The sequence below is a fragment of the Phaseolus vulgaris genome, chromosome 8 (genome assembly GCF_051622355.1).
Source record: "Phaseolus vulgaris cultivar YP4 chromosome 8, ASM5162235v1, whole genome shotgun sequence".
Classification (NCBI taxonomy): Eukaryota; Viridiplantae; Streptophyta; class Magnoliopsida; order Fabales; family Fabaceae; genus Phaseolus; species Phaseolus vulgaris.
Window position 1 is genome coordinate 6,814,322 of NC_143505.1, and position 11,242 is coordinate 6,825,563.

The 11,242-nt window shown below is 39.4% G+C and overlaps 1 protein-coding gene across 1 annotated transcript; it reads left to right on the forward strand.

Moving 5' to 3' along the window:
* The first annotated feature begins 2,535 nt into the window (after positions 1 to 2,535).
* On the forward strand, positions 2,536 to 3,126 carry LOC137823657 (uncharacterized). The gene has a single exon (XM_068628876.1). It carries the CDS (start codon positions 2,536 to 2,538, stop codon positions 3,124 to 3,126), a length of 591 nt encoding a protein of 196 aa, XP_068484977.1.
* The last annotated feature ends 8,116 nt before the right edge of the window (positions 3,127 to 11,242 follow it).

Consider the following 11,242-nt stretch of genomic DNA (forward strand, 5'->3'; position numbering starts at 1 on the left):
CAGTAATAACCTATTTTATTACTATTAATATTTACTGCAACTTCTGTCACTACGAAACTACAGTATTTATAGATTTTAGACTCTGTATATTTCGAGTTGTGTAAAAGGGTAGATACTCCTTATTATATTACACAAATATATTTACAAACAAATCATAGGTGCACACAGTACAATAATTCTAGAAAAATGAAACGTCTTTCCTATTCTATGACATATTTATTCTTAAACTAGAAATGTATCCATAAAAAATTAATTTCAATATTAATCCTAATTTAAATGAAGGAAATTAAATAAATAATATTTGGCAAAGAGTAAAAATAAAAATGGATAAAAAATATTCAACTTATAAGATAAAAAAAAGGAATGCAACTGGAAAAAAGAGAAATAAAGTTTGCATTAACTAATTAATTAAAATAAAGTAAATTAGACAACAACAATAAAATTAAAGTAAGGGTCCTACGCTATTCTATTCACCACCCTACCAGCAATCCTAAAGATAAATTTTCCTATCAATTATTAATAAATATACTTGTACATAAACACTTTTTTTATTATCTTCCTTCTCTTATCCTATTTTCCACTACCTCTTATTTTTCTTTTTCTTTTTCCTCTCTCTAAACATATATCTATACATTTTTATGAAAATGAAACATTTCCTAAACGTAATCGTTGAGAGATCTTAGTTAGTTCGGGAGGCTTATTTAAATCACAAGTTTGATGTTGCGGTCAAATTATATAAATTTTAAGTCTAATTCAATTTCATAAAATTAGTTTATAACTTAAAGTTTGAATTCACTAATCTTTAATTGAGGTTAGATTTCCAACATTATTTATAATAAAAAAGATTTAATATAATTTAAAACAAATATTTCACTAAAATCAAGATTATGTACGAAAAATAGTCTTGAAGTCTAACTCAATTTCACGTTGTTGGTGTGAAGTCAAGATTATTTATGAAATAGTCTTTAAGTTCAACTCAATTCTATAAAATCAATTTATAAGATGAGGTTTAGGGTTTAGGGTTTCAACCTATTTATATATTATAAAATGTTTTAATCTTTCACTAAAGGATATATTGATGTTGATCAAATATAGATGTGAGGTTATTTGTGAAATTAATCCGTAAGATTTTATTTGTGCACCAGTTTGGGGTCTATTAAGTTGTAGGTTTGGCGTTTAAAGTCTCAGAACATTTGATTTTGCTCAAAGTCTCAGAACATTTGATTTTTCTCTATATCACAATGGGGTGTAACCTTGTGGTTGTGTATATGGGTTGGATTATCCCTGAAGTAACCTTTTAATTTAATTTATTCATTGCTGATTAAAAAAAAAACGTAAGAGTTGTTAATTAGAGATGTTTAAAATAATAAAGGTAGTTGATGATGTGCAATTATTGAACCCATTTATGAATCAAAAAGTAAAAAAAAAAAAACTAATAGTTGATGAAATATATCCAAGGTCGATCTAAATAAGTGAATGATATTGTTTCAGAAGAGATAAGAAGAAAAACAAAAGTGTATGAGATATTTTACCTCACTAGTTCACTGCTGCACGTGGTTTGTAGTTCACTAGGGGAGTGCAGTTGGTTCATCCAAGCACTGGAGCTCATAGCATCTTCAGAGGTGTCATGTCAGCTACGCCATTAACAAAACTCTGTAGCAGAAGCCTGCAACTTTGTGTGTGTATATATATATATATATATGTGTGTGTGTGTGTGTGTGTGTGTGTGTGTGTGTGTGTGTGTGTGTGTGTGTGTGTGTGTGTGTGTGTGTGTGTGTGTGTGTGTGTGTGTGTGTGTGTGTGTGTGTGTGTGTGTGTGTGTGTGAAGGGAGAGTTTTCTTCTTTTTTTTTCTTATCAGCAAACTAAATTCAATAAGAAAGAGAAGGTAGAATAGAAGGGGTTGGTTATGTAGGTTTGATGACTAAGTTGGATGTTTTTTTTTATCAACAATGAATTAATATAATTTAAAAAAAATACTTTAGAGATGTTCTAACTCTTATACATAAAAAAAAAGTCCTAGTTAAGCATTCAACAATCAGAGAGCAAAGTTAAGTGACACGCCACTTAACTCAAAAAACTTAAACTAGTTAAAGATATTCAGTCCCAAAAACTGAATCTACTTAAAACCAGCACAACCAAAAACCTGATGGCGAAAGGAAGCTGCTGGAGAAAACATGCTAACAGCTAGGTGTGACCAGCACAGCATAACCATCAAAAGCAAAGACTAAAAAATGCCCGAATCCTGCTGCATTTGCTTCCTGCATCACTACATACCACCACGCATCTACCAAACATTGTGAGCAGCTTTACCATTGAAAGAAGCATATGCCTCAAACCAAAAAATAAAAGCAAGTGCAGTGTTTTTATAGCAGAACCAGCATATCAACAATGATAAAGTTTGGAGATGGAAGTTAGGTTGGAGACGAGTTAGATTTGAATGGGAATTGGAGCTGGAAGCAAGCTTGTATGAATGTATAGTAAGGGCTAATGTAAATAAAGATTCGAATGATATCCGAGTGTGGGGATCAGAGGAAATGGAGTCCTACTCAGTGAATTTAGCATATAAAAGCCTAGCTCAGGGAACTAGTGATACATATCATGCTGCTTTTGCTTATATTTGGAATGCTAAAGCGTTTCCCAGCGTTTTGACGACAGCCTGGAGGGTTCTTGTTAATAGGATTCCCACAAGGGAGGGTTTGAGTAGAAGAGGAATCCAGTTGAATTCAATAGCATGTGTGTTATGTCAAATTAAGGAAGAGTCCTGCCAGCATTTATTCATTGAATGCTTATATGCAAAGCAGGTTTGGTCCTTATGTCTTAAATGGTTAGGTATCCTGTTTGTTCAACACAATGACTTAAAGGACCATTTTGTGAGCTTTCATATAGCTCAAGCTAGTAGTAAGCAAAATCTGGTCCTGAAAGGAGTTTGGGCTGCTATTGTGAGGTGTATTTGGGACCAGAGAAACACAATTCTGTTTAAGCAAGGAGTGGTAGATGTTGAAGAGATTTTCCAGATGGCCCAGCTTAAGTCATGGCTGTGGATGAAACATCGGGCTTATTTCCACACTTATTCTTTTGTGGATTGGCTTCTCAACCCGTCTAGCTGTATTGTAAGTATCAAGTAAGTGGGTGCATGGGTGTTACCCTGCTGTTGTTTTAAGTATGTATGGGTGGATCTGTTATGGGTTGAGAACGGATGAGTGTGGATGGAGGTGTTCCTATTGTCCCAGTTACTGCACCGCGGAATTAAAAGGGATGTGTTTATCTTTGCAGGTTTTAAGTCTGGAACAGTATGTGGTGGTTCCCATTCATTTTTGTCCTGCTACGGGAAAGGGAGTTTCTTTATAATCTTTTTTCCAGTGGTGGAGCTAAGTATCATGAAGTTAGTCTAACATGTGTCTCGGAGGTTCAGCTCTGCTGAATGAGTTTAGTAGTTCAGGAAGCAGGGGTAGGGATGTTACAAGGGCTTATATTTTGCTAAAGATATTGTCTTTGTGCTGATCCAAACCCCTAAGAGTTGGGGGCAGGAGCCGAAGTATTATGCAGTACAAAGGTAGTGCTACCCGACAAATAATATTGAATAAATAAAGCGGAATAATAAAAGAGATAAAGAGGAAAAAACACACCCGAAAATTGTTAACGGAGTTCGACCTGTTTAGCCTAATCTCCGAGCACAGCAAAAACAACTCACTTTTATTATTATGAGAGAATATATTACAAATTGGGATATATAACAATGAAGGAGGAGAGTTTAATTTATAACCCTCAAACCTCCTCCCAAACAATGAACTCACCGATGTGGGACTTGGGATTAAGCCAAAATCAACAAATCTCCACCTTGGCTTAATTTCAAGTTCCACCTAACACAAATCTTCTCAAAACATAACAAAACAAACTTTGCAGTGCTTCAAATTTGCGCCTCCGGGCGCCAACTTCAAATGTGCAAAATATTAACCAAGTCTAAACAATGTTCAAACTTGGCCCTTGTAACCACCTTGCCTTGTAGCGAACATCTTCTTTATTAGAAAATTCTTCTTTCTTTGCAAATACCCATTTGCACCCAATTGCCTTCTTACCTTTTGGTAATTGTGCCAGCTTCCACGTCTTGTTCTTCTTCAAAGACTGCATCTCCTCTTCCATCGCACCTGCCCAATTACCACTCTCTGAACTCATAATGGCTTCTGGGTAAGTGGATGGAATGTCATCAACAACTGGAAGTGCATAGGCAACCATATCCATGAAACGAGAAGGCTTCTGAATATCTCGTCTCTGTCTTCTAACTGCAATTGGCGCTGATTGCTGTTGAGATTCTTGGGTAGGAACCTCTTCCTCATCTGACTCTTCTTCTGCCATAGCAGAGTCACTTGTGGTATTTCGTGTTGGGATCACCACTTTCGGCTCAAACTCCACCTGCTTCCGGGCACACTCCACCTGTTGCGGAGTACTATCAGCTCCTTCTGGATTTACCTTCTTTAACATGGCAGATTCATCAAAGGTAACATCCCTGCTGATAATCGTCTTCTTTGCCTCTAGACACCACAAACGGTATCCCTTCACTCCAGGACTAAAGCCCATGAAAAGAGCCTTCTTTGCCCGTGGATCCAACTTTGATTCAATCACATGATAATATGCAATAGAACCAAAAACATGCAAAGAATCATAATCAGTTGCAGGTTTTCCAGACCATACCTCTAACGGGGTTTTGCCATCTATAGCAGATGATGGCAAACGATTGACGAGATGTTGAGCGTATGTCACAGCCTCAGCCCAAAACTTTCTGCCTAACTCAGCATTAGACAACATACAACGAACTTTCTCCACAAGTATCTTGTTCATACGCTCTGACACCCCATTCTGCTGTGGTGTTTTTCTAATAGTGAAGTGCCGAATTATGCCACAATCTTGGCATACCTTCAGGAACGGATCACTCTTGTATTCTCCTCCATTGTCTGTTCGGAGAACCTTAATCTTCCTTCCTGTCTGGTTTTCAACTTCATCTTTCCACTTAAGGAAAATTTCAAGCACATCATTTTTGTTCTTCATAGTAAATGATCCTGCCTGTTGACCGGGACGCAAGAACCTTGCCTCGTCAAACCTGAATCGACTTCTGCGCCGTGTTAGCCTCCGTCCTTCACCGCGATTCACCTCAAGAACCTGCAAAAGACAGAACGGCGCCGCTGCGGCCGATCACGCTCCGACGCCCAAGTCAGCGACTGAACCACCAAATACTAAGAGAAAACTCAAGAACTCTAAGGAACCGTGCAAAAATTCTCTCTCAGCGTACTCAAGACTCGCAAGCGTAAAGAAACAATCTAAACGTGCGTACCTCAGAAGTTCGTTAGAATCTCTTATATACCTGTGCACTTTCTCTCTCCCGACAGTTACACCTCTGGACACGTGGCTCGCATCCAGCTGTACACGTGTCACCATCTGGAGCATCCTTGACTTGGGCGCCACTTCTTACTCTTCAAGCTTTTGGCTAAGTTACTTATGCATGACACAACTCAGTGCATAGCTGCCTTGGAGCGTGATCTCTTCTGAGTGGCGAGTTCGGGTGCCTTCGTACACACCTTCCCTGTGGTCTCGCCGGCCGCCTTCATGATCTACTTTACTTGCTTCACCGTGTATGTTCAGGTAAGCTGTCTCCCGACCTCATCCTCTGGTTAGCTAGGAAACGACTATCTGGCTTCATCTTCGGCGATGTCCTTGTTTCGGCGATCTCTGGCCACCATGTGGTCACGGGTTCGCATCTGGCGACTTCATCTCAAACCCGGTGACCGCCGGTTTAGGTATGCCAGAGACCGGGCACGCCAACTTAATAACTGGCGACCACACGAGCCCCCCGACCTCCTTCCCTTCTGCCAGCCATGGGCCCTGCTCAACACGCCTACATAATAGCTCGATGCCACGTCATCACTTCCGACTACCAGGACGGTACGATAAACACCCAAACTCTCCTGGAAAAATCATCCACAAAAGTGAAAAAATAATGCCTACCTCCGATTGACGGAGTCTTGGCAGGTCCCCACACATCTGAATGCACATAATCCAGAATACCCTTGGTATTGTGAATTGCAGTGCCAAACTTCACTCTTCGTTGTTTTCCCAGAACACAATGCTCACAAAATTCAAGTTTGCAAGCCTTCGTACCTTTCAACAATCCCTGCTTGGTAAAAATTTGCAAGGATTTCTCTCCAGCATGTCCCAACCTCATATGCCACAACTTCGTTGCCTCAGCATCCTTCTTAGAGCTAGAAGTTGCTGCCGCTACTGTCCCCACCACTGTACTACCTTGATAGTAATACAAATTGTTCTTCATCACGCCTTTCAACATCACCAGTGCTCCTGAAGTTGCTTTAAGAATTCCATCTCGCATCGTCACGACTAGGCCTTTAGATTCTAAAGCCCCCAATGAGATGAGATTCTTCTTCAACTTTGGCACGTAACGTACATCCCGCAAAATTCTGGTGGATCCATCATGATTCCGCAGCTTGATTGAACCTATCCCAACTGTCTTACATGGATTATCATTACCCATGTAAACAACCCCGCCATCAAGTTCTTGAAATTCAAAGAACCAATCCCGAATGGGACACATATGATAGGTACAACCTGAATCCAATATCCACTCATCTAGATACAATGATGCTGAAAGCGAGACAATTAAAGAGATATCTGATTCCACATCACTTTTGCATTCTGCAACATTTGCATCTTGCAGAACCTTCTCTTTCTTCTGCAGTTTTGGACAGTCTTTCTTCCAGTGTCCTTTCTCATGACAGAAAGCACATTCATCTTTGGCAACGGCTCGACCTTTAGATTTAGACATCCCTCTTCTCTCCTTTGTTTGGCTTTGCTGACGACCTCTTGCTACCAATGCTTCTTCTGATGTCGTTGATTTGGTTTTCATCTTATCCTGCTTTCTCAATTCATGACTATATAAAGCAGAACAAACAACATCTAATGACACATTCTCCTTCCCGTGAAGGAGCGTAGTCTCCAAATGTTCAAATTCATCAGGAAGAGATGATAACAACATCAAAGCCAAATCCTCATCCTCAAACTTCACATCTAAATTCAACAGGTCTGCTACTAATTGATTAAACATAGTGATGTGTGCATTCATAGTAGTACCTTGTTGGTAGTCAAATCAGAACAACCTTTTCTTCATCAGGAGCTTGTTCTGACCACTCTTCTTCAAAAACTTGTCCTCCAATGCCTTCCACAGTTTGTGTGCAGAAGTCTCGTTTTTTACAGCGTACTTCTGCTCTCTGGACAGGCAGGATCGAATAGTTCCGCATGCTAACCGGTTGATGATACTCCAGTCTTTCTCCTCTACCTCTTTTGGTTTCTCTCCTTCAATAGCAATATCAAGACCCTGCTGAAAAAGAGAGTCCAAGACCTCTCCTTGCCACATGCCAAAATGTCCAGTGCCATCAAATATTTCCACCGCCAATTTCAAAGTGGACACCGGGAACCTCGATCATGATGACGAGGAGCCCGACACTCTGGATACATTCTTCGCTTCTTCTTCTTCTTGATTTTCCATTACAAACTCAAAATATAATATTCAATATTACAAATAATTTCAAACAACCCAAGGCGAACCTTCGGCTCTTGATACCACTTGTTGGGAAAAACGGGTAATTTTCCCACTAAAACAAAACCCTAACAGAGCTACCCGACAAATAATATTGAAAAAATAAAGCGGAATAATAAAAGAGATAAAGAGGAAAAAACACACCCGAAAATTGTTAACGGAGTTCGGCCTGTTTAGCCTAATCTCCGAGCACAGCAAAAGCAACTCACTTTTATTATTATGAGAGAAGATATTACAAATTGAGATATATAACAGTGAAGGAGGAGAGTTTAATTTATAACCCTCAAACCTCCTCCCAAACAATGAACTCACCGATGTGGGACTTGGGATTAAGCCAAAATCAACAATATTGTCTCTGTGCTGATCCAAACCCCTAAGAGTTGGGGGCAGGAGCCGAAGTATTATGCAGTACAAAGGTAGTGCTTGTCTTGCTTAATTAAGAATATATATCAGGCGTGTGCATAATTGGTGGTGCTTTATTGATACTGGAAGAGAGGATACCTTGGATGGAAGTATTGAACATAGTGGTGGGATGCTATGGAGGTAGGTCCAACATAAGGTGAAGCATAGGAGAGGGGTTTAGAAGAGTGGATGTTTCCAACAACACATCATTGTGTAATTCGGTGTGCAGATGCTGACTTGCTTAACTCTCTGATGTTTGGTACTCTGGAATTGGCTGTGGTGTCCTGCCTAATCTACTTTATCTAGATTTTAAGCTATTGTTACTGTGCTTTTCTGATTGCTAATGGTTCCGAGCGTAAAATTTAGTTTCGGTGTGCAGATGCTGTCTTGCTTAACACTTTGCTGTTTGGTATTCTGGTTTTGGCTGTGGTGCCCTTCTTAATTTACTTCATTCAGTTTGAAGCCATTTCTAGTGTGCTTTTCTGAGTGCTAGCGGTTCCGAGTAGTTCAAGGCATGTGCTGGAGTTTTTTTCTGCTGTTATTAGTAGTCTGTAGGATGGTTTTCTGCCTCATTCAGCTAGTTTTGTGAACCCTGTAGTTGGTCTATGGTGGTTAAGAACTAAAGACTTACGTTGTATGGTGTTCTTGACTGTTGTATACGGGTTGGGACACCCCTGAAGTGTTCCATTTTATAATTTATTTATTTTTTGCTGATAAAAAAAAAGTTCATAGAAGAGCTATTGCAAAATCACAAGACATGATGACCTGCATTAATAGCAAACTAACTCCAAAAAAATCATCAAAGCAGCAACATTGCAAGCAACTCCATGTGATAGCCACGGTTGTTGATCACACTTACTTGGACCAGCAGAACCATGCACAACCAAAATCTCACCAAGCTAAGGAGTACCTACCAGCATCGGGATAGTAACTACCAGCACAACCAAGCCAAGGGGAACCTGCCTGTCGCCTATACCTTCACCCCTCCTTACAATGGCAGACCCACGCTCTGATAAAACAAGCCTCTAGGCTTCCTCAACAACACCACCTGAAGAATCAAACAAACTCCACTCTCCATGCCTGTAATCGAGCATCTACCACAAATCCAGGGATTGCCTCTTGACAGCAGAGAGTGCTTCATCTATAACTCTTAACACATAGCTCAGGGTTTAAGATCCAATCTGAGAATGAGAAGTTGAAATTGTGTACTCTGTTTTTCAACCAAAGCCAAGAGTTGAGTTGTGCCTGGTGAAAGATCTCTTCCGCATCAAGCTTCCCCTGCTTGAAAATTAACAGGTTTCTTTGTTCCCATATTCCTCTCACGGTTGTCACCCACAAACCTTTCCACACAAGGTTTTGCTTTGTGTTCAAGTGTACCAGGTGAAAGTTTTCAAAGTGAACCTTCAAGTCCTTATGTTGGACAAACAAAATCCCCATCCACCTTAGACACAAAAACCACACCTGTTGTGCTACTATGCATTCCAAAAAAGGTGGTGAGAGGTTTCTACCGAACCTTGGCATAATGCGCATCCCAAGGGTCCAACTAACACTCCTCTTCTACTCAAACTACTACGAGTTGGCATTTTGTCCAACAAGACCCTCCATGCAGTGGTCAGAGCATTGGGAAGTGCTTTGACCTGCCACAACTGTTTGAAGAAGCCCTCAGGCCAAATTGGCGCGTGGTTTTCCAAGTACTTGTATGCAGACTTAACCGTAAACTCACCAGAAGGATCCCCACCCCATTCAAGGACATGCTATTCCTCCCTATTAAGAGAACTCATGGATGTACTCCTAAGTAGTTCAAGTTCTTGTGTAGTTTCCCATTCAAACATTTCCCTCCTCCACCTTAATCTCCAGCACCACACTGATTCTTCCCAACTTCCTACCTCACCCACCGTCAAGCCCTGATCCAGAGACAGAGAGAAAAGTCTAGGATACTGGGACAAGAGGTTATTCCTTCCAACCCACGTGTCCTCCCAAAATCTTGCTTTATTTCCATATCCAACCTTCCAACACAGCGTTTTTTGGACCCACCCTACTTCATAGTCTTCCCCACTAACCTTTGACAAATCTCTCCACCACCAAGATTGGAATTTCTGGTGGATCTGCCTTTGCCCAAAGTCCACACCATATTTAGAAACTAGGATATCCTTCAATTTTCCTTCTTCATTATTTGCTAACCTCCATTTCTATTTTGCCAGTAGAGCGTAGTTAAATTTTCTTATGTCTTTGATCCCCAGACCACCTTCCTCCATAGGTTTACAGACATTTTCCCAACTAACCCAAGAAATGGGTCTTTTATCTCTAGCCCAACCCCAAAGAAACCTCCTCTGGATACTAGCAATGCGATTATACACTGAAACTGGAGCTTTGAAGAAAGATAAGTAAAAGAGAGGCACAACGGTTATAACTAACTTGATTAAACAAATTCTTCCTGCCATAGACAAGAACCTCCCTTTCCACACACTCAATTTAGCATTAATCTTAGACACAATTGGTTCCCAGAACTGCTTCTTCCTTGGATTACCCCTCACCTCCAAACCCAAGTATTTAAACGGTACCTCATGAGCATGCAATTCAATGAAGTTGGGTGTTTGAAGCATAAGAAGAGGCAAAAAGGAGAGTGAGTGCATGATGAGAGTGGTGATAGAGTTTGATTGAGGTGTTAACGTTGAGGATGAATCTGGGAGGAAAAATGAAGGAGAATGGATGTAGCTGTGTGTGGATCTGATGCAGTAAACAGAGAAAAGGAAATAATGTGCAGTGACATGTGTTTGTGTTCTGAAATTCTAAAGGGAGAAAAGAAGGAATATCCATAAAAAAAAAAATGTGTTTATGCAACTCTATCTCTGCTGTCATTAAAAAATCTTCTGAGAAAGAGAGAACGGTTCAACTTCATGCAAGGTCTCCATTATTTTTTTGTCTTATTTTTTATCTATTTCTTTTATTTTTATGTGTTTGTGTTTTTATTATCATATATTGTTCTCATTGCAAATCTAAAACTTTATATTCCTCATGGAAATAATTTGAATTAAAAATCCTACTGACCATGAATAGAATAGATTATTCTTTTTCTTTCATTTAAATCATTTTTTTAAAACAAATCATTATTTATGCATCTTTATTTTATTTTTATCAATCTTTTATTTATATTTCTTTCACAAAATCTATGTTTAAACAAATCCAAATAAAAAATTACTAAATAACATATTTATTCAAAACAAAAAAGATATTTTTAT